Source organism: Haliotis asinina, chromosome 1 (genome assembly GCF_037392515.1).
Source record: "Haliotis asinina isolate JCU_RB_2024 chromosome 1, JCU_Hal_asi_v2, whole genome shotgun sequence".
Classification (NCBI taxonomy): Eukaryota; Metazoa; Mollusca; class Gastropoda; order Lepetellida; family Haliotidae; genus Haliotis; species Haliotis asinina.
The window spans coordinates 58,644,546-58,671,512 of NC_090280.1; the positions used below are offsets into that span (position 1 = coordinate 58,644,546).

The 26,967-nt window shown below is 40.0% G+C and overlaps 1 protein-coding gene across 1 annotated transcript; it reads right to left on the minus strand.

Moving 5' to 3' along the window:
• Positions 1 to 62: 62 nt before the first annotated feature.
• On the minus strand, positions 63 to 26,766 carry LOC137281478 (atrial natriuretic peptide receptor 1-like). Its single transcript, XM_067812727.1, has 22 exons — positions 26,490 to 26,766; positions 19,432 to 19,614; positions 17,317 to 17,475; positions 16,523 to 16,797; positions 15,466 to 15,547; positions 14,841 to 15,044; positions 14,460 to 14,547; positions 13,494 to 13,620; positions 13,059 to 13,139; positions 12,629 to 12,706; positions 12,104 to 12,208; positions 11,230 to 11,301; positions 9,824 to 9,989; positions 7,948 to 8,097; positions 7,100 to 7,277; positions 6,487 to 6,627; positions 5,889 to 6,012; positions 5,482 to 5,550; positions 4,250 to 4,523; positions 3,629 to 3,723; positions 2,700 to 2,776; positions 63 to 1,989 (listed from the first exon to the last, which is right to left on the minus strand). The coding sequence occupies exons 1-22, from the start codon at positions 26,764 to 26,766 to the stop codon at positions 1,548 to 1,550; spliced, it is 3,447 nt and encodes a 1,148-aa protein (XP_067668828.1). The 3' UTR covers positions 63 to 1,547.
• Between the last annotated feature and the right edge of the window lie 201 nt (positions 26,767 to 26,967).

The following is a 26,967-nucleotide window of genomic DNA, read 5'->3' on the forward strand; positions in this document are numbered from 1 at the left end:
AAGATGTTACCAGCACAGCCCTCGTGTCATTGCGAGGATTAAAGATTTTTTTAAATACACAATTTTTTTTATGACCCCCGACTTGAAACGCTTAACAGTACAATATATCTCGACAAGGCCGACACTTCGGTGTACCCCACCCGCTTGCTTTGCCGATCGCTGCGCTACCATAGCATGCAATCGATTAAAACTTCATCTAAACATAGTCCTGGGTGATTGGCATATTGATCACTATTCATGACACCTACCAGTTCTTTATTGTTCTTTGTACTTCTTTGAGTGGCATTTTAGAAGTTGGAGAGTACAAGATTGACAAACGTTATGGATAACAACGTCTCTATTACGACAGTGCGACGTTTCGGTACAGATTAGGTACGTTCTTACGGTGCAAGAATCTGTACCGATACGTCGCACTATCGTAATAAAGAAGTTGTTATCGATAAAGTTTGTCAATCTTATTTCTACTTCGACTGAAAGCCGATTTTGACCCTCAATTAAACGATCTTGACACAAAAATGGCGGACAATAGCAAGTATCGACCAATAAGAGGGCTTGGTTTGACCACACTCACTTTATGTGGCCTTATTGTCCTTGCTATCGTCTGCCTGTGATTACCAGCACTAATACGACCTTTTTAAACGCCAAGGATGGTCAAGGCAATGACGGGATGTCAATATAGTGCGTCAGCTACCACCCTTAACGTTGACAAATCATATGATTTCATTCGAGAGAAGCCTGATTTTCTGTATTTTTTATCGTTTAACCCAAAAGAACGTTCTGGGGTGATAATCCTCTCACTTTCATCTTGGGGATAGTGGGGATAGTTTTGTACGGGGAAAATCTTACTAATTTGACATGTGATATTTCATGTAAAAGACCTTTGTGTTTATTTCTCAGTTGCTGTTACGAGTGTGTATTTTCTGTATATTTTGTTATTAATTCAGTAATAATTATTATTGGGTCACAATGTCACAATTCTTGCTTGGCGTATTTGTTTCTGATCATACGGTGCACAGAGGTTCCACATTCGTTTCAATCACAGGGGCGGTCGTCACTATACTAATAGTGGACAGGTGGTTATATGTATTTGGCAAAAAACAATAAAATAAACAATGTCTATCATACAAACAATCGAATTCAATAAAGGAATAAACCTTTTTTGTAAAATTGTTTCAATTAGTCTTTCATCGTTGTTAAAACTCAATTCAAACGCTAACATTTGTTTTTCCAAACCTTGTAAGGTTCGCATATAGTGACTAATAAACTGCCGATCAAGAAAGTATGTCTTTGGAAACCATATTTTACAAAACAGTTTGACTTGACTTTGATCGAACAATTAGACAAACATGATTAGACTAGAAGCATTTGTTGAAACTCAGATTCAACTTTCAAAACACATATTTAATACCTGTACCATGTGAACCGAATAATCATTTCTTATTCCTTTCATTTCATTCCACAATGTAACGTGGGTTTAAAATGTTGTGAAACAGGAAAGCAGACAGCGAGGTTTGAGATGCATTCGGCAGTTGGACATGATGGTCAGGTTACGATATTTCAATTCTAGGTATATTTCCGCTCCCTACAGAGTCAAGAAAAGCAACTTTATGTCCACTGGCATTGGGCTGAAACTGACTTCTATCGTCATCGGTCTGACTTATGTCGGACTTCAGCAGTTTGTCAACGTTATCCAAAGGGGGTAACTTCATGCGGTTCAAATCAAGGTCTCGATCCTGGAAGGGCTGCTTTTTGTTTTCCATTACTGGTCTGTCCGGAAGTGTCAAATGGTCCGTGAATACCCCCTCCTGTGACTGGGCATCCGTTGCGATGTCACTTCCTATATCTGACGTGTCGGAGAAGTTCGACATAGAGATAGATGTCTTTCTGAGGACGGCGCTGTACATGGAGTCGAACATGCCGTGACCGAGGGAGTTCCCGGAAGGCGATGGTGCTCGAGAGTCACACTCCTCTTCGTAGGACTTCTGGAGCCTGAAATCCAACGGAAATATCGAGGTAAAAGTGCACAATGACACCAAGCGGTATATCTAACGGGATTGATTCATGAATTTTCGACAGTAAACCGAGACTTTGGGTCCTCCGATGGTAACGCTGTTGCTAGCGCCACTGTCATTTTTAGATTTTATGTTCAATTTGGATACTCTGGAATGGGTTAGAGAAAACTGGAGTTGAACGCATCCACACATACCAATAATCTATTATGACGCTGCGGTCAATTATGACGCTGCGGTACTTATAGTTCTCTAGGACTTTGTCAAACGAGGACCTCCAACAGGAGCTCCTTGCTCTAGTGTGAATTTGCATTTGCTATATAGTTCATATAAATAGCCTGTCCAGACAATTGGTTAATACTTTACCAGTGTTTTGATATGTATAAACGCATGTCCATGATATCGTTGGAATCATATTACATAGAACATTGAGTCCATATGTTCTTATGAGGCTCTGCGTGATTAAGGATCGTGTTGCAATCCGAATTGGGGGCAGATGTCACTTATATGAATGATAATATCTACAAAATGGTTGTAACATATTTCTATGAACTGATGTCCTCTGATATTGTGGGTATAGGGATAAAAACAGCATAAAACGTAGTCACTGAAGGCACGGGTTTAATGAAACTGGTTGCAAAATACGCCGTGGACACCCGGACGAATTCGACCTATGACGATGACACCTACTTGATCATGCATTCAGGCAAAGGCCTCTTGTAGTCTGTCTTCCCAACAAGCCAGAACGTTTTGTGGGTCCCTTTCCCCTATAAGAAAACAAAACACAAATGCTATCGTTTGTTTTGTTTGTTCTTTAAAGCCACAGTGTTCGTTTATCATACCCAAGACAGGGCTCGGTTCCCCATGTGAACAATATGTAAAGCCCGTTTCTGGTGTTCTAGCTTAACCATTAAAGCAAAGCATCGTTAAGCCGCATGTTTTATGTTAGAAGTTGGTTAAATAGTGATGATTGTTTGTATTTAAATGGATCACATAAAACGTGTATATTTATAGGATGTGCCTTTGTAGTGCACACATATTTATATTCCAGCACATTTCTGTTTTATTGTCCCAAATATGTTTTGATGGTTATTTACAATTCCTTGCGGCTGCGAAACCTGCACGTTCAAGACTGCAATAACTATGTACATCAGAATATCCTAAAATCAGTGTAAGTAAACTTAGTTTCAATATTATTCGTTACACAGCTATATTAGTATAGCAGTATAACGAATAATACTGAGTCTACGTTTACTTAAAGTGCTATATCAGTATAGCAGTGTGACGAATGATACTTAGCATGAGTTAACTTCAAGTGCTATATCAGTATAGCAGTGTGACGAATGATACTTAGCATGAGCTAACTTCAAGTGCTACATCAGTAAAATAGTGTCACGAATAATACTGAACCTAAGTTCATTTAGTCCTCGTTACTCTTGTGAAATAATTCATAGGGCAAGAAAATAGCGGACGACTGGCTTCCAGTTGCAAGGTGAGTAGGTACATCAAAGGGAACTTCCAGCTTAAAACGAAAATCTGCAATTATGGCATGATATTGTTACCAAGCATACTATTACTTTTTTCCAGACATCTTGATGTTCTGCACATGCACATCCTACCTTGATTGATGTCAGCCCTCGTTCAACTGTGATGAAACCTTGCCTCAGCTCCTGTAGTGCCGTGTTGAAGTCCGCACTTGTGTGTATGTGCAAAGCTACGGAAACAAACATACTGATTTGTGGACAGATAATGAGGGAACAAAATAAGAGATTACATGAAAACACAAGCCTTCCTTTATTTTTTCCAGGTTCCTCCACTAGCATTGTATCGATTGTATCATTGTACTGAAGAAACCTGGAAGTATATAAAGGAACACTTGTGCTTCCATGTGATCCCTTAGTTTTCCCCTCAGGATATGCTGATGCCTTGATGGTACAGTACGTCTATCTAAAGGTCAGGTGAACTAGTATTTATAAGATGTGATGCTGATGGTGTTGTTGTTGCTGCTGCTGCTGCTGCTGCTGATGATGATGATGATGACATGTATGTCGTTCAAGTTGTCATCCGGATTCCTTAATAATAATCCAGCACAACGCAGTTCATTTCTGTTGACGTAACGGTGTGGATCATGAGAGGCGTTACACTGTATTGGCAAATTTGAATTCATATTCATGGGAAATTCAGTCTCGTTCGGCTCAATTCTAATTTGATGAGTCACGATTGCAATAAATCTCACGAACCTTTCCCAGTGGATTCCATCCTTGACGCCATGTTGACAGTGTCTCCGAAAAGACAATACCTCGGCATGGTCAGCCCAACAACACCAGCTGCACAGGAACCCGTATGTAAGCCTGCGCGCAGGTGTAACTTCTCTTCCGGTATGTGGCGGATCCGGAAGCTGGTGACTGCGCTGATAAGGTCTAGGGCCATGCTGGCTATCTCACCAGAATGCTTTTTACCATTTCGCTTAGGAATCCCGCTTGCACACATGTAAGCGTCGCCAATTGTTTCAACCTGATGTGATCATGAAACATTGTATCGTTAGTTTTGGAGATGAATTTGCTGATAGATTAGGCCAAATTAAATAGTAAAATGTTTCTCGGGTATCGGCGCGTCACTTTTATTTCTGTGCGTAACAACTTTTATTGCCATTTAAAAAAATACTTTCCGCTATAAGAAGAAGTGTCTGTAAGAACGAGTGTGACTGAATCCACAACTCATTAACACGTGCTAAATTAAACTTCCCAAGCTGCATTTCATAGAGACAACAAAAATAAAATAAAATAAAAATGTGTTCCTACCGCGTCGCCCTTTCTTCTATCACACATTTTTTAAAATCTCCAACCGCTCTCGTTACTTTTGAAACAAATGTGCCCGAGAAACATTTATTTTATTTTATTTTATTTTATTTTATGATGGTTAACTACTGGACCAAACGATTCCTGATCAAAAACAAAATAGGAAAGCGGTTAGGGTAAACAAGATGACGACCCAAAGAGGAACTATTATTTTTCCTTTGATATAATTGACAGTTCACTCATTCTAGTCCTAGTGATCTCAGCCAGTGTCTTTTGGTAATCGATCACATCACCTAGAGAGGGACAACATCCTATGACGAGGAAATCTGACGGTATATATTTGCTAAATAACAATATTTATATCTCCATTGTGTCCTGTGGTTGTGTTTGTGATTCAAAGGCCTCAGCACGATGTGCTCGACAATGTTCCACAAGAATAGAAAACGTGGCAGGTACGTTCCTGGCCATTTTAAAAACAGTGACTTCAAGGTCCCTCAAAGCTTTCTTGATAATCACAAACAAAAAACTATAAACGTTATGGCATTTTTGAGCATTGGGAATGTGTTCATCAGATCAGACAAAATTATTTTGGAATTGGAGACTATACATAAAAAAACAGTCTGTGAACATCGGGAATTTGTTATTGTCTCTATATGTACAGCTGGTTAACTCACTTTATAGACATCGTGTTTGGAAATGATTCCATCGAATGTCGTATATAGGTCATTCAGTAAGTCCACTACCTGAAAAAAACATAACAATAATAATATTTTTGTTCTTACCAAATCGGATATATTAACATTAATGACATCGTATTTTAATTTACTTGTAACAAGTACAATGAGACGAGTGTGGCCCTGTAGTCGACGACAGATCTCGCTGTGCTGATGTGTGTCCCTGAGACATAACATCAGCCTAGGTTCTCTTCGGTGCACAGCTAGACACATCTTGTTCTTTCTACGAGTTTAATGTCACGTCATATAGAATTGTTTGATATCCAGAATCAGAGCAACAACTGAATACTACTTCTCGAACATCGAGATAAAGGAAGCGTTTTGTACTAATCCTGCTTGAAACTAACCTCCAAAGGTTCGCTAAGGCTTGCAATTTTAGTGAACCCTACAATGTCAGAGAAAAATATGGAGACTTCTTCAAATGTTTCCGGTATCACAGGTTGTCCCATCCTCAGCTGGTTGGCAACAGACCTGGAGCAGAAAGAAGGGAGGGAACTCGGTTAGAACTGTATCATTACGCGCAACGTATTGATCAGAGCTATTCTTGTTAATTTTTGATGGGCATTTGAGAAGCTGGGGTGATGAAAAAAGACGATAGCATCACTTGATATACAAGTTGTATACTGTGAAAGGCGATCTTACCTTTTGCCACATGCTTGACACTAGCATTAGAAGGTATGTTGAAACGTCGCCTTTCGCAATAAAAAAGCTGTATATATCCAGATAATCACCCTTCATGGTTGATGTCGGTGAAACTATCATAGTGATTCCAACAACGTTCAATAGTTAGTGATAGCTGTGTGTCTGCTTTTGTCGCTTATTTCTTGTAGATGTTGAAAGGGCTTTGTCAGTTGTTAATATTACATATGAGAACTTACAATCGAGGAATGGAATATGTATCCGTCAGTCGGTCTGTCTGTCCGTCTCGAACACACGGATACTCACGGAGGCAGCATGTTGTACAAAAGTCTTTCCGTCTTCTGTTTCTCCAGAGCCAGCTCCTCTGTCCGATCCGCCACCAGCTGTTCAAGGTTGTTGCTGTAAGCCTCCAGCATCTTCAGCATGTTGTCCAGTATATTCGTCTTCCTAGAAGAAAAGACAAATCAGTCCAGTCAAATATCCACGGAACAATAATAACCTACAATCGACATTGTTCCACTAAACGATGATATACAAATAGAAGTGGGCATTTTGTTTCTTTGTTTCTTTGTTTTTTAAAGCGGACCTCAAGAATATTCCAGCTATCTGGCGGCGGTCTGTAGAAAACAGAGTCTGGGCCAGACAAGTTAGTGATCGACAGCGTTTTGATCTTGGATACAATGGCATGTGTGACCTAAGTCAGCGATCTTGACCACCCGATCCTGTTAGTCGCCCTTTACGACAAGCATGTGTTGACCTGGGTTTCAATCTTCCTGTCAGCCATTAAAAAAGACTGAAACTAACTTGTTTTTACTTTTTGCTGCTTTCAAATACAGCAGCGTACACTATGAAAGTTGAAACTTGAGCGCTGCTGATGAGTGTCATAGGTTCTGGACAAATAAACACATTATTCACTAACTTTCCGCCATTGATGTCGATAAGCCTCTTCCTAATTGTATGAAAGTCCGGGCGGAGGTCTGGCACTTCCGACCAGCATGACGTCATCAACATGATGCCCTTTTCTGGGATCTCCGAATCATCCGGGAAGTTCGGGCGGTATGGCTCTGTACCCCTTTCCTTTACTCTGCTGATGATTTCTGTGACGGAAACAATATCCAATACACTATTATATTTCGAAATGTCGAAAAATCGCTTGCTGAAAAAACGAGATGTTGGTGTCCATTTGAGAAGTATGTTTCCATGATATGTCCTTCGCAAAAATATGAGAAGCTTGAATATATGGTGGGAAATTGGGTTGTTTATATTACTCAAGCGTGTGCTCGTAGTGTATGTCAACAACATTCCAGCTATATGGCTGCGTTCTGTAAACAGTGGACTCTTTACCAGACAATCCTGTGGTCAACATCACTAACATCGATCTACACGGTTGGGATACAAGGTCATCCAAGTCATGGAACCTGACCACCCGATCCCTTTAGTCTCTTCCCATAATAAGCATGGGTTCAGGCAAATTCGGAATCTGATCTTTACGGGGTGAGGGTTTTATGATCTCATGTGGCTGCAGGTGTAATGTTTCGTGTTCTCTATTACAATTATGTTTATTGAATGCAGCACCATCGAAATGGATATAAGACGTTAATGGTTTATCTGCGCACCCCGATTTACAAAATTTGAATTAATAACTTATATATGGTTATACTTACACAAACATCCTAAGAATGTAACATGAGAGAAAATGCAATGTTGCAAATCCGTATGCTACCTCGGAGAAATCTCTGAGCAGAGCTTTAGTGATAAATTCTCTACCTTTGGGTGACGCGTCGTTGTAATAGTACGGAGCACAGCGTAATTGTATTTCCTGGAAAATGATGGAAAAGCTGTAGACATCCCCTTTCTGTGTGCCTCTTGAAGGACGTTTATCCAGGCGGAGTAGTTCTGGGGCTGTCCACAGCAGTCCTGAAACCATAGAGGTTTAGGAACTTAAACACTCTTGGTTTGTAAATTCACAATGTTCATTTAGAAAATGGTAAAATATAACACTTGTTGTGTGTGGGATTACACTTTATCATACAATGGGTAGTGTTCCTGGCAGGAAAAAGCCGAAAATATCCGTTGGGGTCATATACTGATATCGATGCAAATTAGAGAGGTAATATGTAGGTCATAGGTCATAAATTTTAAGGACTACGTTCAGAGTGTAAAGAAATGTGGCTTCAAGAGTCGGTGATCGTGTGAGGACAGACGGCCATGGCCACGGTACTGTCAGTGCTTTGATCCCTGAAAAGGCATGCCTGGTTATGATATATGGTGTAGATTACAAAGCGAAGATAGAAATCCATAGGCTGGCGACGATACCCACAACAGTTTACCGTACAGTGTCAGCAAGAGGACGGCATATAAATCCAAGTGCACAATGTCACGCGAACATTAAAGTGCATTTGATGTTCAAAAGGTTAACTGAAATTTTCCCAATTCCACACATGTATTTTGTCAATTTTCAACTAAATTAATACTTGTTGACAACAATACGCTCTTTAACATAAAAGCTGACTGGGCACTACATGACGTAACGCAGTCAAATGAGTGACCAGTGGAAAACTGCTTGTATTACTACGTACATATTTGTGACGTCATAGATATGCGGGCACATCTCAGGAAGTTTAGTTCCATGATTTGTGGCAAATGAAATCACATTTCTTTTTTAAATTTAAAGCAAGAATGCCATTGTATGATAAATTGGTTATCACATGCGTGTGATTGTGGGACTAAACATTGTATTTAGCTCGCCAAGGCTCGCTAAATACAATGTATATTCCCAATGCAGGATATTAACCATCCCAAATCACACTCGCGTGATAACCTATATATATCAGTACACTGTAGATTCTGGCACTTCTTTTAGTTGAGTTAATTCTTCGTGCCCACACTTTCAAAGTACGTGATCTACACTACCAGATTTCCCATTTCTTGTCTTTTGAAAGTCGTGGTGGCTGAGTGGGTTAGATGGCAGACTTTGTGTCCTGCCGATTAAGTGGCTGGCTCTCCCAGGAACTCAGCTTAACTGAATCACTTGAATCTGTTTAAATCACTTAAATAAGTTTTATTTGATTCTGCTTGCGTCTTCCTTGATATCGGTATTATGCCACACGCGTTAAGCAGACGTGTTCTTGTTCATATATCTCTCGGATTAATTGGGTTTCGGGACCATATTGAAAACAAATGAAATAAAATCTCTTCTCGGTGATTGTGTTCATTCACTTCAGTAACGCATTTGCATTTTCGTTTCCTATTTCACCGGCACAGTCAATAGATTCCACCAAACATGGGTATTAATCGCCACATTTTGAAAAACGCATCCTTAATAATAGATATATCCAAAGGAGAATAATTTAAATACATGCATTTTATATTACTAGTTTAGTCACTAGATATTGTGTAGGGTCGGATAAAATAAGCAATCTTAATTTAGTTCTTGGTTCTGTTGAACATAAGCGATAAGACTCTATATTCAAAATAATCAGTTGTAAAAGTTGTGTCCCTTGTTCGATATCAACAATATTTTATGCACCACTGTTAAATAAAAAATAGTGCTGATATCAGACGTTTGGAAAGGGTGAGCACATTTTTGCACTCTTCACAAACACATGCGAAAGCTAGGCAAGATTAACGACTAATGCCCTACTGTTGTAAAACTCGTGTTCCCCCATGTCGTCATCGAGTTCTTTTGGTTGTGGAGTGACAGCACCAAAGTCCGTTATCTTCAAAACCCACCGACTGTCAATAACGCAGTTGCTTGACTTGAGGTTCCCATGAGACTTTAAGGGACTCTTGTGGAGGTACTCCATTCCCTGGGCAGAAACAGCGTATATCACAAAACATGGTAAGAGAAGGTAGCAGGAAATGAGGGTGAACTATTCCTAAACAACACTGACTCTACGTGTCTGAGAGGTACTGGTAGCAGAAATACTAGTATTATCGTTCGTGGGTGGGGGGGGGGGGGGGGGGGGGGGGGAGCGGGGCACGGTGGGCGAGCTGGCTAAGGCGCCAGGCTAGTGATCCAGCGAGGTTGAGGTTTCGGGATCGAGCCCACCTGTGGCCGCGTGTAAAAACCTTGGAGTCAACTTTGTGTGCAGACTCTTTCAGTGTTGTCACAACCCCTAGTGTACAGTACACAACCCTGTGCACATAAAAGATCCCACGAATCCGTTGGTATATGACCAGATGGTGGCCACATGAACACGTGCATACACCTAGTTGCGGGTACAGCAACGAGCAGTAAACTTGGACAAAGTGCTGTGACTATGTGTCCCAGTCCACCCAGCTGTCAATTGGGTACCTCGTTAAGATGAGAGAGCCACAATAAACTCGGTGCGCCTAGTGGCAGCAAGAGTTGTATACTCCCCAAGGAGTTGAGATTGAAATACGATGTGCTGTTGAGATTGACATCCGGTGATCGAGGGTAAAATACCTAGCGCCTAGAGAAATTGCCTTGCAGTTTGATTTGTGCGCTATATAAGAACACTTAACTAACTAACTAACTAGTAGCAGCTGTAGCAGTAGTAATAACAACAGTAGCTTCAGGAGGTGCATTATAAATCGCAGCAGTACATCTAGGAGTAGTAGAAGAGTAGTAACGGCAGCAGTAGAAGTAGTGCTAATAATAGTAGTACCAGCTGCAGCTGTAGTTGCAGTAATGAGTGAGTGAGAGTAGTTTCACGCCGCACTCAGCAATATTCCAGCTATATGGCGGTGGGTTGTAAATGATCGAGCATGTACCAGACCACCCAGTGAGCATGAGCATCGATCTGCGCAATTGGAAACCGATGACACGTGTCAGCCGAGTCAGCGAGTCTGACCACCCGATCCCATTAGTGGCCTCTTAACACAAGTCGAGTTGCAGTAGCAGCAGTATATGTAGTAGTAGTAGCAGCATTAGTAGTCGTAACAGGAAAGTAGTAGTAGTAGTAGTAGTCGTAGTAGTAGTAGTAGTAGTTGCAGCACTCATCTATGATAGATCTATTATAAATACAGTAGTACAGTAGTGATGGAAGGAGCAAGAACAGTAGAAGAAGTGATAACGACACTTACCTTGGATAGATCTATTGCAAATGACATTTTAAACATCCAGTCCAGGCTGATGTCATCGTTCTCAAGAACGTCCTGCGGAGAAAGATGTTCGATTGATACATATTGTGAGTCACTGTTACCATCCATCTGTTTTATGTGGTTCTGTGATGAGTGAAAGAATGCGAAGAGTTATACGCCGCTTGTAGCAATATCCAAGCAGTACCATGGCGGTATCAGTGGAAATGCGCGTTACATTTTGTACTGCTGTGGGCAATCAGACAAGAGGGTGTTTTGTACTACTGTGCTACCTTGTCACTCATATCTTTTGATGTTTCAATATGGGAACCTGGTTTCACTTATTTACGCCGCGTTTAGCAATATTGAGGCAAGGGTATGAGAAATAGGTCCCACCGATTGTAACGAAGTGATGAATCAAACCCTGTGCAGGAAAGTGACGCACCAACGCTGTAGTTGCAAGGGTAATCCACAACCCCCACTTGAGCAGAGTAGGCTGTTACGCACATGACCTGTTTCTAGACTGGCCGGATCACTTACGACCAAGAGGTACAGTGAGTGATCTAGGCCATCATTTGTGAGCGTACACTTTGTGGAAGTAAGGTGACTGAGAGGGTATTTTGTAGGGACGCAACCCTTTAAGTTTCAATTTAGTCATAGTTGGCACCCATTAAGCTCTAGAATATGCACTTGAGAGCCTGTACTGTGGTAGGGCATGATGGAACTTTAATAACAACGGCATAAGTCTCAATTCAGTCATTTATTCAACGTCTATATGGTTGTCATCGACAAACATATACAATGCTGTTGTAGCACTCACTACAGCCGTATGTTTAAATAACTGACACATTCATGAAATGTTTATGTTGTTCTATCCTACCTGTAAACTTCCTTTATTGCAGTACTTGTAAAGAAGATAACTGTTATTTGGGTCCAAGTTGGCACCTATAAACTGGTTCAGATTGTCGTGCTGGAGTTCCTTAACCTGTACATAAGAAAGAAAAATATTTTCTTAATTCATTCCAAAGTTATCAAAAGCCCATGTTCATGAATCACCATAGTGTCAGTATCAGGAATTTACGACAAACCGTCAAGCACAGTTTCAAATTAACAGTCACACGTCGATGTGTGCAAAATCAAAGGTTGAATCGAAGTAAGTGCTTAGTCCATGGGTGCTGCATTTTGGGTCATTATTTTGTGGTTGCGTCGAACCTGGGATAACTCAAAGTGTATTTGTAGGACCCGTTATCTTCGACTCAACGGTTTTGGGTTGTTTATGCCCACGCAGACTTGGCCAAGTGACATCAGCGAAAAGTTTATTATTCGTTGACAGATAAATTAACGCTTATAATAGTTTATTTCAGAGTTAAAGAGAAATTGGGAACTCAGTTGTAAAACAACATACCAGATTGAAATTCTGGGTCATTTCTGTGGTCAGTTTGACTTGTGCTTGTCGTATTTTCTTCACGGCCACAACACAACCCTGTCAACACATAATCGCTATTACATAAGGAAAAGAAGACACAGCTAACCTGTATATATGCTCCACTAATACATGTTACTATTGGTTCAATGAAAGTAAACATATAATTAGTAAAACGTCTCAAGAAAATATGTCGTTATGGTTATCACATCCCCATGCTTCGGAATGAGACTGAGTGAGGGAGTTTACGTTTACACCGCTTTTAACAATATTCCAGCAATATCTCCACGGGGGACATCAGAAATAGGAAATAGAAGTCGGGTCTTTGGCGTGACGAGTGATCGCTGTTGCTGCTGGGTGACCCTTCCGCCTCTTGAGGATGGACTGCACGTCGACAAAGGCTAAAACGTACCTTGTAGTTTCCGATGGGCGCAAACAACATATTTCTGTCCAGGCTTGTAATAGAGCCTAAACCAAGTGTACCCCGTGTTTCCTGAAAGAACGTGATGATCATGACATTTGAAAACTATACATAACTGGAACTCAACAATTAAATCTTTCTTTTGAAGGTTGTCAGAGCAATCATTCATCGACAGCGGTTCTAGTAACAGACCTTTGGTTTTGTTTGAATAATTTGTTATCAATATGAAACCAAATCCCCAAGCATAACACATCTCATAACACATCTCTGCATTGTTTGTAAATCTTTATAAAGTATATAGTAGTCTGTGGAAGAAATGAAATCTCAAATACCGCCAAGGTGGGCGAAAGGTGAAAATTATCAAGTGTTTTTGTAATTGTTTAAAACTGTTTAGCTATTAAGTTCGAAATGTTAAGGTATTGTTACCATTCTCATAAGTTTGCGTCTTGGATTGGTGTCGACATTCGCAGGGTTAACTCGGGTTCGTCTCATTTTGAGGTCGTGGGTGTTCACCTTCCACACCTTGCTTGCTTTTCTCTTCATCAAAGACTTCCTGCAACAAAATGCAGTGCATATAGTGGGTTGTTATAGTTGGTTTAACGCCTGTAAATGATATTTATATGATCATTCGGATGCAGGTCAAGGACGCTGTCCCAAGCTAAAAAGCGGCATATACGGATATTTTCACACTCAAACTCGCTGACCACTTCGTTGACCAAGGTATAGCGTAAACAATCCTGAAGGGGAACCGAGATTCGAACCCAAGGTCATAGGTCTGTCACGGGTGTAAAGGATGCAACTGAACGGGGAAGCCTTACAGAACTGGGCCATCCATTCCATAAGCATAGTGAAAGGTTAACTCATATCAGAATCAGTCGTAAGAGTTTCATGGCACAAAATGGTTAACCCATTACAGAAACAATCGTAGGAATGTTATAGCATAAAACGGTTAACCCATTACAGAAACAATCGTAGGAATGTTATAGCATAACACGGTTAACCCATTACAGAAATTAAGCTTTGAAAATAACCTCATTTCAAGAACTGTTTATGGAATGTTTGTGTCATGATCAAACATTCTCGGCGTGACCAAAGATGCATTCTCTGTAACCATCGCATTCTTCGGTCGTCATACAAACTCGTGTCACTCGGACACGTACTCATGTGCACCAATGGTACAACCACGATGTGTCACAATGACGTATCCTTGGTGTGAACAATGTCTCATACTCGGTGTTATACAATGGCCCATCTTTAGTTAGGCGATAAAACGTATATATTTACCAACGATAGTGTGCAGTGACTTTACATGCTCAGCTCTGGTGCATAATAATCAAGTATGTGACATTCTTAAATGTGCGTGAATAGTCCTGCATTTGAAGGAAATCTCACCTGAATAGAAACGAACCAATTACAATTAAAGCTGCTCCAAGAAGAGCACCAATGACTGCCCCGGCTACAACAGCAGCGTTGTCGTCGTCTGTAACATGTATGCATCAGCACTGTTTAGAATAGGATACATACTACCTCACAAACGCACACACAATACTCACAATAGGAAGAACACATTATGCTATCGACCCACATGCATTTATGCAAAAAACATGCATTTATGATGAAAACTAAGTCTGCAACAAATACGCTTACAACGAACAGACGGATACTCCGGCCACTCGCTTCCTATTTCTTTTTACGTTCATATACACATATAGTTTATAACGAGCTACAATTAGTTCCCTTAAGTACGTTGTAACTGTATTGTACAGTACAGACCGTTACATGCAGGTCCGGTACACGGTGTTTGGCCATCCGGAAGTCTGCCCCAGGGCCAGTCAAGATTGTCCAGTTTCTGAAGGCTGGAACCCCTCTGTACCCTTAACACCTCCATTGTTTGGTTGTTTTGGAAATGGAACACAGAGAGTCTTGGAGAGCGGATACCGTTAACGCTGTGTATAGTTCCTGTGAGAAGCCGTGAGTCTGCAGAGAGAAATTGTAAACCAATACTGTTACTGTATTAAAGACACAGTTGACATGTGGATTTCTAGCTATTTATATTACACAGGCGGCGCTTCTGTAAATTATTAACTGACTAGAAATAGTTGCAAAAAGGCGAATAGTACTGTGGATGGACATCGATTTACTGCAATATATCATTTTGATAAGGATTCTAGTGTCGTTGTCAAGCTTGGTCCGCTGCAAGAATCTATATAGAAATGGCGCACTCACAAAATACACAAGTTAATCATAAAGTGTGTCTATATTCTACTTACCACCAGTACTTACTTACAGTATTAATAGATCTGATACACTACTGACTGTTATGCTCAACAATAGAAAATGTAACACATTCAACATGAAGCAAATAATGGGAGGAAGACTTAGTAAAGAAATCATCCACCTGTATAATTGTCTCCAGATGAAGATCCATCGACCGCGAAAACAACTGCGTCGTGTAGAAACGGCAGATAATGTATGATTCCCTGCAGAATCACCAACAGAATACTTATATACATTGAAGGCAAATAATAAAGAACTATAAAAAACAATGAGGAACATATCTGTAGCTTGAACAAATAGGACGACGGGGGACTTTTTTCTAGGAATTCACTTAACAAGAAAAGCAAACCATCCATGCAATATTATAGAGACATATTGTCAATGCAACAATGGTTCTGTACGAAGAAACACTGAAATTAGTTAAGTCTGTATATACTACACCAGTCTGTGATGAAGACTCCTCAACTATAAAATACAAGTAGAAGATAAACCAAACAAATATAAACCAAACAAAACAACAACTAACAAACACGCACAACCACAGAGAGAGAGAGAGAGAGAGAGAGAGAGAGAGAGAGACAACCACAACCACAACTGCATACACAGAACCACAACGACCAGTTATGTTACAGGAATGATGCCATAAAGCCAGAAGATGTCTTGGATTTTCAGTAAAATAACAAGTGGTATTTTCCATGAAGCCATTTCATCTTGTAGCCGGATAGTCATTTCGTTAACATTTCTGGCTGTGAAAAGGTTCCTTCCGATCCCCCATATTCTTTCTACTGCAGATTAACAGATGTAACACTATTCAACCCTATATATTACACTTAATTTGGGGTCTTTTACTTACTTTTGAGAGTCACATTGTAATTGTTGTGTTGTGATATATCAATGAATAAATTTCATCTGAAATGGGGGAACGGGAGGAACTCTTACTTTTGGCTGGCAGTTGGTTAGCTTGATTTAGGATGTAAGCTCAAAGTTACACATGATTTAAACCTTTATCACTTTGATGAAGCCAAAGAACATCTGAATGATGGTAAAATAAACAGTCACATTTCTCAAGTTCCTGGCGTTCTACGGTATTATGGAGTTATAGCTACGGAGCTATCCACATTGCTATTGGTCGTCTTCTGACGGTTTGTACATCCCCAAGGAAAGCTTACCTTTGACACGTGTGATATATGCGATGGCCATCTTTTGTATCGACTGGGCACCTTCTCAAAGACTCGGTGGAAGAATTCTCTATATTTTGTATAGTTTGCATCGTAGTTAACCAGTTGCAGCAAACAGCTGGAATACGTTTGTACAGCAGCATTTCCATATGGAACCCAAGCATGGGGATCTGGACACCAATTCAAGAATACATGATTCCCTGAGGCCATGCCCGCATTGTGTGCGGCGTCCAGAAACCGATCGTGATGATGAAGATGTATGCAGCTTAGAATGACTGTAAAGATATCAAGCTATATAATCCTTCATCTACAAAAATACGTGGTGCATTTTGTCTACATCAGTCTCCGTTATAACTGTGCTTAAATTAGCCCAGACAGGAATACTGACGGGAGTGATTTACAAAGTTCAAGTCCCAGTCACCTTTTATTTATTTACATATGTTTATGAAAAGCTAGAAAACAGATCACCTGCTAAAAGGCGCCTTTCCCCTCGATCATAGCCATTGATCAAAGATTCAGCCATAGAGCGACTTATTGATGTTAACAGTGATGCTGTACGTTACTGAGACTGATATATCATGTATATTTTGGTAATGAATGTCGTTTTTAATCTAGAACCCACCCTGAAACAAAATCAGTACTTGACGTTGTAAGACACCAGCCTTGGGTTTGGTGTGACCGTTTTCTTAATAGTGTTTATTTAGTATTGCAGCTCCAATGAGATCCTGTTGCCATTTTTTAGAACTTCACGATATCTCAGTTGGAACTGGCACCTTCATGAAGACTGTACTTACCTGAAGCTTTTGATTTAAGAACTTTAAGTTTATCTTCAATATACTCTTCATGACAAGCTATGGACGCCGTGTATCCGATTTCTATCCCGTGTTTCGGGAAGACAGCTATAGCGGCTGTTAAAAAGGCAGTGCATGTACTACACGTATGTCCAATATAACCTGAAATAGGCACAATATGTCAGTCAATAAAATGATATCGAGAACCTTCCGAAGTTGGCTCAAAACACTTCGTTAATATCCTGAGTGGGTCATGTGCATTTGAATTTCATTTTCATTCCCCTGGGAGCATACAACTCAAGCTGCCCTAGGAGTCCTAGACGGTTGGCAGTCACACTCTCATCTGATCCTGGCGGGTACCCATACACTGTGGGGTAAACATATTTGGAACAAGACTGTTTCTAAAGAAGGTGTCAAGTAACCAGTTGTTTTTGATGCCTAATCCATGTACGAGGGGATGTCAATGAGTTTTGAGTCTTGCATAGAAAAACATAAAATATTGGTATGAACCATACTTATTTTTCAACATAGTCCCCTTGTGAGTCAAGACACTTGTTCCATCTATTCTGCCAGTCGCTGATACCATCTCTGTAGAAGGCGCCATTTTGGTCCTCAAACCAAGCCTCAGTAGCAGCAATAAGCTCATTATCATCCTGAAATCTACGACCACGCAAGTGTTTCTTGAGATTTGGGAACAGATGGTAATCACTTGGTGCCTGGTCTGGAGAGTAGGGGGGATGCGGCAAGAGTTCGTACCCGCATTCCTGGACAACAGCGGCTGCAACGCGAGAGGTGTGTACTGGAACATTGTCTTGATGTAAAAGAATACCACGTCTGATCTTGCCCCGGCGCTTCTCCTTGATTGACTGTCGCACTTGCCTCAACAAGTTAGTGTAATATTCCCCATTCATTGTTTTTCTTTTTGGTAAGTAATCTATGTGACGCCTTTGCTATCCCAGAAGACTGTCGCCATTACCTTCTGCACTAATCTGGAGGCTTTGAACTTTTTGGTCCTGGGAGAAGTGACATGTTTCCATTCCATGGATTCTTGTTTGCTCTCAGGATCATAGTGGTGGATCCAGGTTCCATCACAGGTTACTAGCCTAAAGTGCAAATCTTCTGGATTCTTGTTGTATCTGGTTAGCATGGAGTTGCTTATGGTGACACTTGTTTGCTTCATTTCATCTGTAAGCATTCTTGGCACCCATCTTGCGCACACCTTAGACATGACGAGATGTTCATTAAGAATGGTCTCGATGGATCCGTATGAAATGCCTGTGGTCTCCTCTAACTCGTGGAGTGTGATTTGACGATTTTCCAGCACAAGTCTATGCATCCGGTCAATGTTTTCCTGACTAGTGCTTGTTGTTGGGCGACCTGGACGGGGGTCATCTTCAAGACTCCCTCTGCCATGCTTAAATTCATTGACCCATCGTTTGATGGTAGCAGATGAAGGGGAAGACTTCCCATAAACTGCTGAAAGCCTTTCTTCAATGTTCTTCGCCGAGTTTCCTTCAAGAACTAAAAACTTAATTACTGCTCTATACTCAATTTTATTCATTTTCACTGCTATGAGGGGGATCTCTTTCTGTCAATGTGAGCTGTTCAATAACTTCTGAGAGTAAGATACCAAAACTTATATATCACATCAGCTACACCCCAAGGTTCAATGTCGTACCATAGGCTGTGACACCTGGGTATGAAAAATGCTCAAGGCTCAAAACGTATTGACATCCCCTCGGAAATGTCATCATTGCTGTTACTGTTTCATTAACTAATCGCTAAACTATACGGCAACGTTATAGATTTTGGCTGTTAACACTGTGCTAGCTACTTGTGAATTTCTTTTCAAAATGGAAAATGCACCCTTCAAGCATTAAACGTTATTGCTAGGTAGGACTTGACCAATACTTCTCAAGAAAGGTTATATGCTGTCCGAAGTTTCGTGATCCTTGGTCTTAGCGGAATCCTTTGAAATGGCTTAGAATCTAAAATTGTTTTTTGTGTTTACACTAAAAGTGATAAATGCTATACACAATATAGGCGTATGTAATCTTCTACACTGTGTTCACAACCCTCTCTTCCAACAGTATATAAACTGGGTTAACATTTAGTTACCTATGTGTTTCCAGCCGAAGTGTGAGAGCACCGTAGCCACAGACTCCAGCATGCCTTCATACGTGCCATACAAACTGTCGAAATTCAAACGGTCGTTGTCTGGCAAAGAATGGTTCTTCATCGGCGTCCATGTTACCATGGAGATGTTCCAGTAGGATGCAACATAGCCAACCATCTTGATAGCTGAAAATATATTCATTGTGTGCCTATTTGTCTGCCTCGGAAGTATTTAAGAAACACTTATTCTTCCGTAGCTACGAGTTTCAACTTCACATAGGTATAACAGTCACACCTCCCAGTGGTCCTTAAAACACTTTTAGTGGTAAGGTAAAATAGTTCTCACCTGGGAAATATAAATCGTTAGAGCTAAATAAATCCAGATATGACTATTATCAGAAATAGGAACAGATTTGGTCTAAAGGGAAGAACGAGAGACTGAAATTCAGTCATGACACCGGGTTTTCAGTAGCTCATGCTTGCCATAAATAGGTAAGAGGCGACTACCGAGAACGGGTCAGTTCAAAATACCACGACTGCTCATATCCGTGACTTTTTCACTCGTCCTGACTCTATTATTGACAGTTCTTGTAAGACCTTACGTCTTACACCATTGTTTTGCTTTATTTACGTATCCGCGGAAAAAAAACCCATAAAACTTCAGTGGAGTATAATCAGAATTACGACAGTAACATTGTTTACATATCTAAAACATATTTTGTGTAAATGTAGATCGACATAATATGTTTCTTCTAAAACGTACCAATCTCATAAAACTTTCAGATGATTAAAACAGTCCGGTATAATCCTTCTTCTCTTTTCTACCTTCCGGACACATTTTTCACCACCCAAATTCTTAAACCAAATTAAATGAGTCTGGTAAAATATAGATATTATAATATTGTTACCTGTGGCTTTCAGCAACATTCAACAATATTTGCAATAAAAATGTTCAAGAATGAAACCCTTGTGCGTCAATAGTGGAAAGAAAGGTGGCTAAAGAAAAAATGCACGGAATCAACCTGTCATTGTATTCCGACTCAATTTTACACACCTTACTGGGATCAGATTCCGACATCACGGCATATTTTGTCCCCGAAAAAAGCTTCGTATTATCGCCGTTTGGGAAAACCAGCAATATTCAATAGTGAAACGTCGATAACACTAAGATATGTCAAAATGTCACATGCCTGCATTTTTTATACAAAATTGCTGCACGGTTTCAAAGATGTATGCTGATCAATTTTTTGTCACTCACAAATACAATGAATATGCATCAAAACAGAAACTTCATCACATCAAACACTTAGGTTTAAAATCAGCTATTTATTTTTCAAGGTTTCAGTAGCAGCGCAGTTTCTTAGAATGATTGCGTCTATTTAGTGTCTGAAAATCTGATACTACTTGTGAGTGTCACGTCAAGTGTTTAACACAGCCGTTATGTTTGATAGCGTTATCAGGGGTGCGACAAGGTATTGCCTTGGACCCCTTATGTTGATAGGTTATCTAGAGTTAATCCCTCTTGTACAGTAGGCTATTTCGCACACTAAATGACATTCAAATCGCAAGAGAGATAAAATTTATCTTGATTTGGGGATTGTTTGTATGGGCACTTTAAGAACGTCTCAAATCTCCAAAGCGGAATAATAAAATTCGCTTTGGCAAAGGGTTAAATGAATAATGTCGTTTAGTCTATGCCGTTCTAACGTGTTGTATTATTTGAGATGAATGTTATAATAATAACGACATTTGGCATAGTGGTGTTAAAAACTCACAGAAACGATCGGTTATTTGAATTACACACGTCACGTGTTACTATTAGTATAGATCTCGAAAAAAGTATCAAGTTAAGGATCACCCCGTTAACTTTAATACAAAAGAAAGAATTGGGTGGTCGTTCACTTCTCTTGACAAGCGTATATGTTACTGGAAACAAATATAATCATCGAGTGTGTACAATCACAGTGGTAATGTCTAATGCCTGTTTCACTCAGTGCTTATGATCAATCATAGAATTCTCTTTTGAAATTAGACATATTCACTGAAATGAACCAGGGAAAATTATAGTTGTTTTCTGGAAGCATATTCACGAAATACAGTGGAGCTTCTTCTGCTGACTTGTGTCATTGATATCCAGTATCAATTGCATCTCCTTATTTTGACTTCTGTTCCGGTGATTACTAGGTTAAAAGTTGTCTTTCCTTTGCATGTGTTTGTGATGGATGCTACTTCCGAAACGAGATGTCCTTACATCTTCCCACGGACACAATGTACCATCAGTATTTTTTTCATGAACACATGCGTATGGTGCAGCTGGTTTCGTACCATGTTTTTTTCTCTTTTTTTTCTCCATGTTTTGCCCTTTAGTGCACTTTAGCAAATGCTTCTTATGATTTTATACAAGCGCCTTCTTTGTATTTATTACCATAAATGTCTTCTCCTGATGATGATAAGAAGATTGATGCAGTGTAAAGTCATTGCTTTAAAGGAACACCGCTGTGCTTTAGAACATTGTATTGTGTGAAAATGAGGCAATGGATTTTATACATATTTGGAACCGAACTATTGAACAAAACTGACTGGATTCTTTATGTTAATGTTGCTTTGTCTCATTCTATGGGTACTTTGTGGCTACTTTTTTTGTTAATATCTATACCATAGTAATTTTGTCTTTCATTTTGTTGTCAAAAGTTGTCTTTCATTTGCATTATTAAACTTTAAGATCATAAGATTTAACATTAAACACAGACAACAAAAACATCTGAACGAATATGAATCTGGGAATTATATTCCCCAAAACGTAGACCTCTTTAAGAGATCTGATTGTTGGTCTTAAAAACTCTTTGATAGCCTCGTGTTCCGCAGTAAGGGGTCTTAAACCGCCATGTTAATAAACACTTAGCTGCCAATACCCTTCAAAGAGGCAGAAGGTGTCAACTATCTATTAAATCTGAACATTCCAGAGTATCATGGGTGGATACTGGTTATCGGCATGGAAGATACAAGCCAAGGCAACCCCCGAAGTGGCGGGGAATGTCGTGGAACACACAATTCACACAATGGGACACAATCGGTACTTTGAACTCTTGAGGAGAAATGATTTAAGGGTGACTGCACTTTAGATCAGCAAACTGTTCCTTTTCAGTCACTGAATTCTGTTTCCGATTCGATTATATGGGGTGAATGAGTGAGCCCTGTTTAGCAATGTTCCAGCTTTCATCACGGCGAGGGACATCAGAAATGGACTTCACCTGTGTGGCGTCAAGAGCGAACGTTTTGACCACGGTCGATTATATGGGGTGAATGAGTGAGCCCTGTTTAGCAATGTTCCAGCTTTCATCACGGCGAGGGACATCAGAAATGGACTTCACCTGTGTGGCGTCAAGAGCGAACGTTTTGACCACGGTCGATTATATGGAAGTAGTCTCGTCTGACACAGTGCTGGATGCGGCGTAAAACAACATTCACTCAATCTTACTGTAAGCTTAAACCTCTCCATCCGATACCATAAGCACCTGCTGAAGATCCGGGTTCGATTCCCAACATGGACACAATGTGCCCCCGCAGTGATATTGCTGGTATATTGCTAAAAGTAGCTTAAAACTAGGCTCATTCACTCTTCAGGAAGAGTATTTTCGAAAAATACATAATTATTTCAACTTTCTTTAAACATTACACATCAAGTCACATTTCATATTTGTTATTTAAGTGACCTGTAATCTCCTGTTGACGCGTCTAGCAACTCGAGAATCCCTCAAGCGGTGTTATCACGTGTTACCTGCCCCTAGGTAGCTGTTGTGGTCAAAGGTCAGATTCATGTCGACAGAATTCTGGCACTTCATTGTAAAGTCAAGTGTTCTTCAAGAAATGCATATCCGTTGAGGAGCAGTGTTTCCCCTTTCAGTGATCCCAAGTCACGTGTTGAAATACATTACCGAGCAAACCAAGGTATACACCCTTGCTTGATCGATGGGGGTCCGAGTTCGATTCCTCACGTCTCCTGTGTGTAAGGTGTGGTTTGGATCGCCATACATCGGGATGTTGTCAACAACACGAGTGTCTGGTTCTGATTCGATTACCAGTATACCGCCGCCATATAGCTGGAATATTGCTTAATGCGGCGTAAAACTAAACTCAATCCCTCATTCACTATATGTCCGGAGTGTTGCTGTGTATTGCTAGTTAATGTATGAATCTATTCCATTTAAGCAAATTATTCATTGTATTTGAAAATGTCATTCGTAACTATGGAAAATAAAGAGGGAGAATATCAATTATGCAACGGTGGATTCTACCAACATTAGGACCATTTCAGGATTTATTTGATATCCTCCTACGTTTTGACTTTTACTGCTTTCGAAAATCCGTGACCAGTATCTACGTTCATATGGTACCGTCGGGATCGTGCAACAGACTCTTTCAGTAGGAACTACTTATGACAATGGAACCTTATTTAACCTGACAGATATCTATCACACATTACGAGAAACACAGAAACAGAGTTAAAAGACTTACACTTGGCCTGACATTGTTGGAAACAAAGATAAACACTGGTGGCAAGCAGTCACAATTGAAACATTTCGAATTTTGCCTGATTTGTTTATCTAATATGGAAGACGAATATCATCTGTTATTAAGCGTGTTGCATATGTCGGTTTAAGAAAGGGGTATTTTCCACAGAAATATTTGTGTCAGCCGACTAAGGAAGCATTAATTAATTTTTTTGTTATCAGAAGACAAGTCTGTTCATGTAAAATTAGTCCTGTGCTTGTCACATTTGTTGAATCTGATATTCTTCTGATAACTAATTTCACAATGCTATTATGCTTCTCCACTAGTTTACTGTGTATATTCTGAATGTAATTATGATACTTCCTATGCGGGCCGAAACTATCTTGATCTTGAAATCTTTACTCACTCATCCATCTTCTGCTAGGTGAAGAGAGGCAAATTTGAACAAACGCACTTGACTAACATGAGGCCACACTTGAAGTTAAGCACCATTAAGTGCGCAGAGCCCTGGGATGGGTAACGGTGTTTGGCAGCTTGACTCCTGGGAGCTCCTAGCATTTCAGTCCTGTCCCACAAAAAGCACATAGTTCACCTCAGACAAATGAGTTTGTTTAAAATGGCTCATAATCACCAAGAAGAAAATGGGTACCCGATAGGATAAATCATGATAAGTATTGATTACACGATGCCATTTAGAAAGTGGTCAAATGCAACATATGTCATATTTGGGATTTCACTTTCTTAGTAAAGTATAAATTCTAGTACTTTTTTTCGGTTGAGTCCCATCCGGGATTCGAACCCGCACCCTCAGAGTCAGGCACCTAATCGCCAGCACACAAAGTCAGCCGCCAATCCCGGATGGGACTCAACCGAAAAAAAGTACTAGAATTTGTACTTTACTAAGAAAGTGAAATCCCAAATATGACATATGTTGCATGATAAGTATTAATCTTCTAGCCCCTCAAGGAAAAGGACGCTTGTGATATCGGAGGTAATAAATGGATGAGCTTTACTGATTCACATGTATGTATATCATGCGTGCTGTCTTGACAGGAATAGTATTTGCGTCATACACATGTATAATACATTCCACATCAGACATATAATGGCTGAAGAACATCTTTACATTACGAATTAATGCGAATCACCTCGCTTAATATGAACGGTACAACCGTTAGTTTTTCATCCATCGAAATAATGCAAATGGAAAAGCATAATTGATGGGATGGTGTGACGACAATAATGTCCTCTATTATTATCTCTACGTGAAATGCTGCATTAATAATTAATAAAACTGGGGGAAAAAGACAACCTTGTACAACCAAAAGACACTTATGTCAAAAGCAGAAATGATTTGATGATTTTGACTATTATAAGAGCACGTATCTGCCCTTCTTGATATAAAGTCTTCAACTGATCTTCCAAATCTGATGCTAACATGTCACAACGTTTTACGCACAACACTGAATGCTCATATATATTGTAATGAGAGTCGACTGTACGAGTTTAATTATGATATGAGCATGCATAAACCTCTTTTACATAAAATCTTCATCTTCTCTTTCCAATGAACAATTTTCCTTCAGGCCGAGCAATATTCCAACAACTCATGCTATTTGCAACGTTTCATGTACAACACAGAATGGTTATTTTATTCTTACCTTCGTCGATATATAGCTGTTATTTTACCAGTGGACCATTTTCCCTTCATGTCACACAATTTTCCATCAGCTAAATCCCTTGACGCGAACATTTCACAAAGTTTTAAGTACAATACTGAATGATCTCTTACATTTAATGAGAGTCGACTGTAATTTGTGAACACGCACTTGTCTTAACCTAAAGTCCGCAACTGCTCTTTCCTTCAAGCCTACCTCAACGTTTCACAAACAACAATTTCCATCAAATTTGACGAGACATATCCTCAAACCAAATGATAGATAGTAACAAATTATATGTGTGATTATTCTCCCATTGAACAATTTTGTTCTTTCTTCTATTGAATAAAAGGGACTAAACAAGTTTCATACTTATATGTTAAATGGCCTTGTATTTGCAGATAAAAGGTTTATTTCAGTCAAATAGACTACAAGGCAATAGTTAATTTTCCCAGTCTCAGCATACACTTTCTAAACAGAAGACATTGGGGTAATACGACAGTTTAATTCTGGTTTGGTTCAAACTGGTCAGCAGAATATGACCGTTCGTATCTTTGCCAGGAAAGAAATAATATTTGTCATGTTTCTATCATACGGCTACAACAGAAGTTACCACTTTGTAATATAACATCAAAATGTATTTATTTGTATCTGACGATCGACAGGAACTGTAAATCCATATAATATTAGATATAGTCTAACCCAGAACAGGGGGCTGCGGTGTGGCATAGTGGTTAAGGCCATCGTTAATCAAGCCGGAGACCCCGGTTCAATTCCCAACATGGGTACAACGTGTGATGCCATTATCTGAAGTCCCCTGTCGTGATATAGCTAAAAACTTCATACACTCACTCACTCACTAGTTCAGAACATGGAAAAAACAATACTCACTCCTTGTTGAAGGAGGTCCAATGAAGACGTCAACATTGCTGCTCTTCACTAAGTCCACACAAACACCAAGGGCAGTTTCTTCCTCCTCCTTGGTATCTAACCAGCTGACATTCACGTTGGTAGGTCCAGTCTTCTCTAGTGCAACTTGGACTGTGGCATTGGCAAGTTCCAAGGAAGGGAACGAACCACTATCAGGTGAAATAGGGAGAGGTATTGCTACATGCAGTGGGTACACGGCTGGAAATATACACGCAAGTATAAGAACCCCCATCCCCATCCTGGCATACTATCATAACTTCTGATTATGTTGCAAATCAGAATCTGAATCCTCTGATTCAGAAGGTTGCCTTGGTGTGTTCACGTTGTTTGATTCGGGTGATGGGCTCTGTGTGAAACGTTGAAATGTCAATGTAACGTGGCGTGGTTTACTGTTCACGGAGACAAGATTCGGTTATCAATATACTCTTGATCAGCTTCA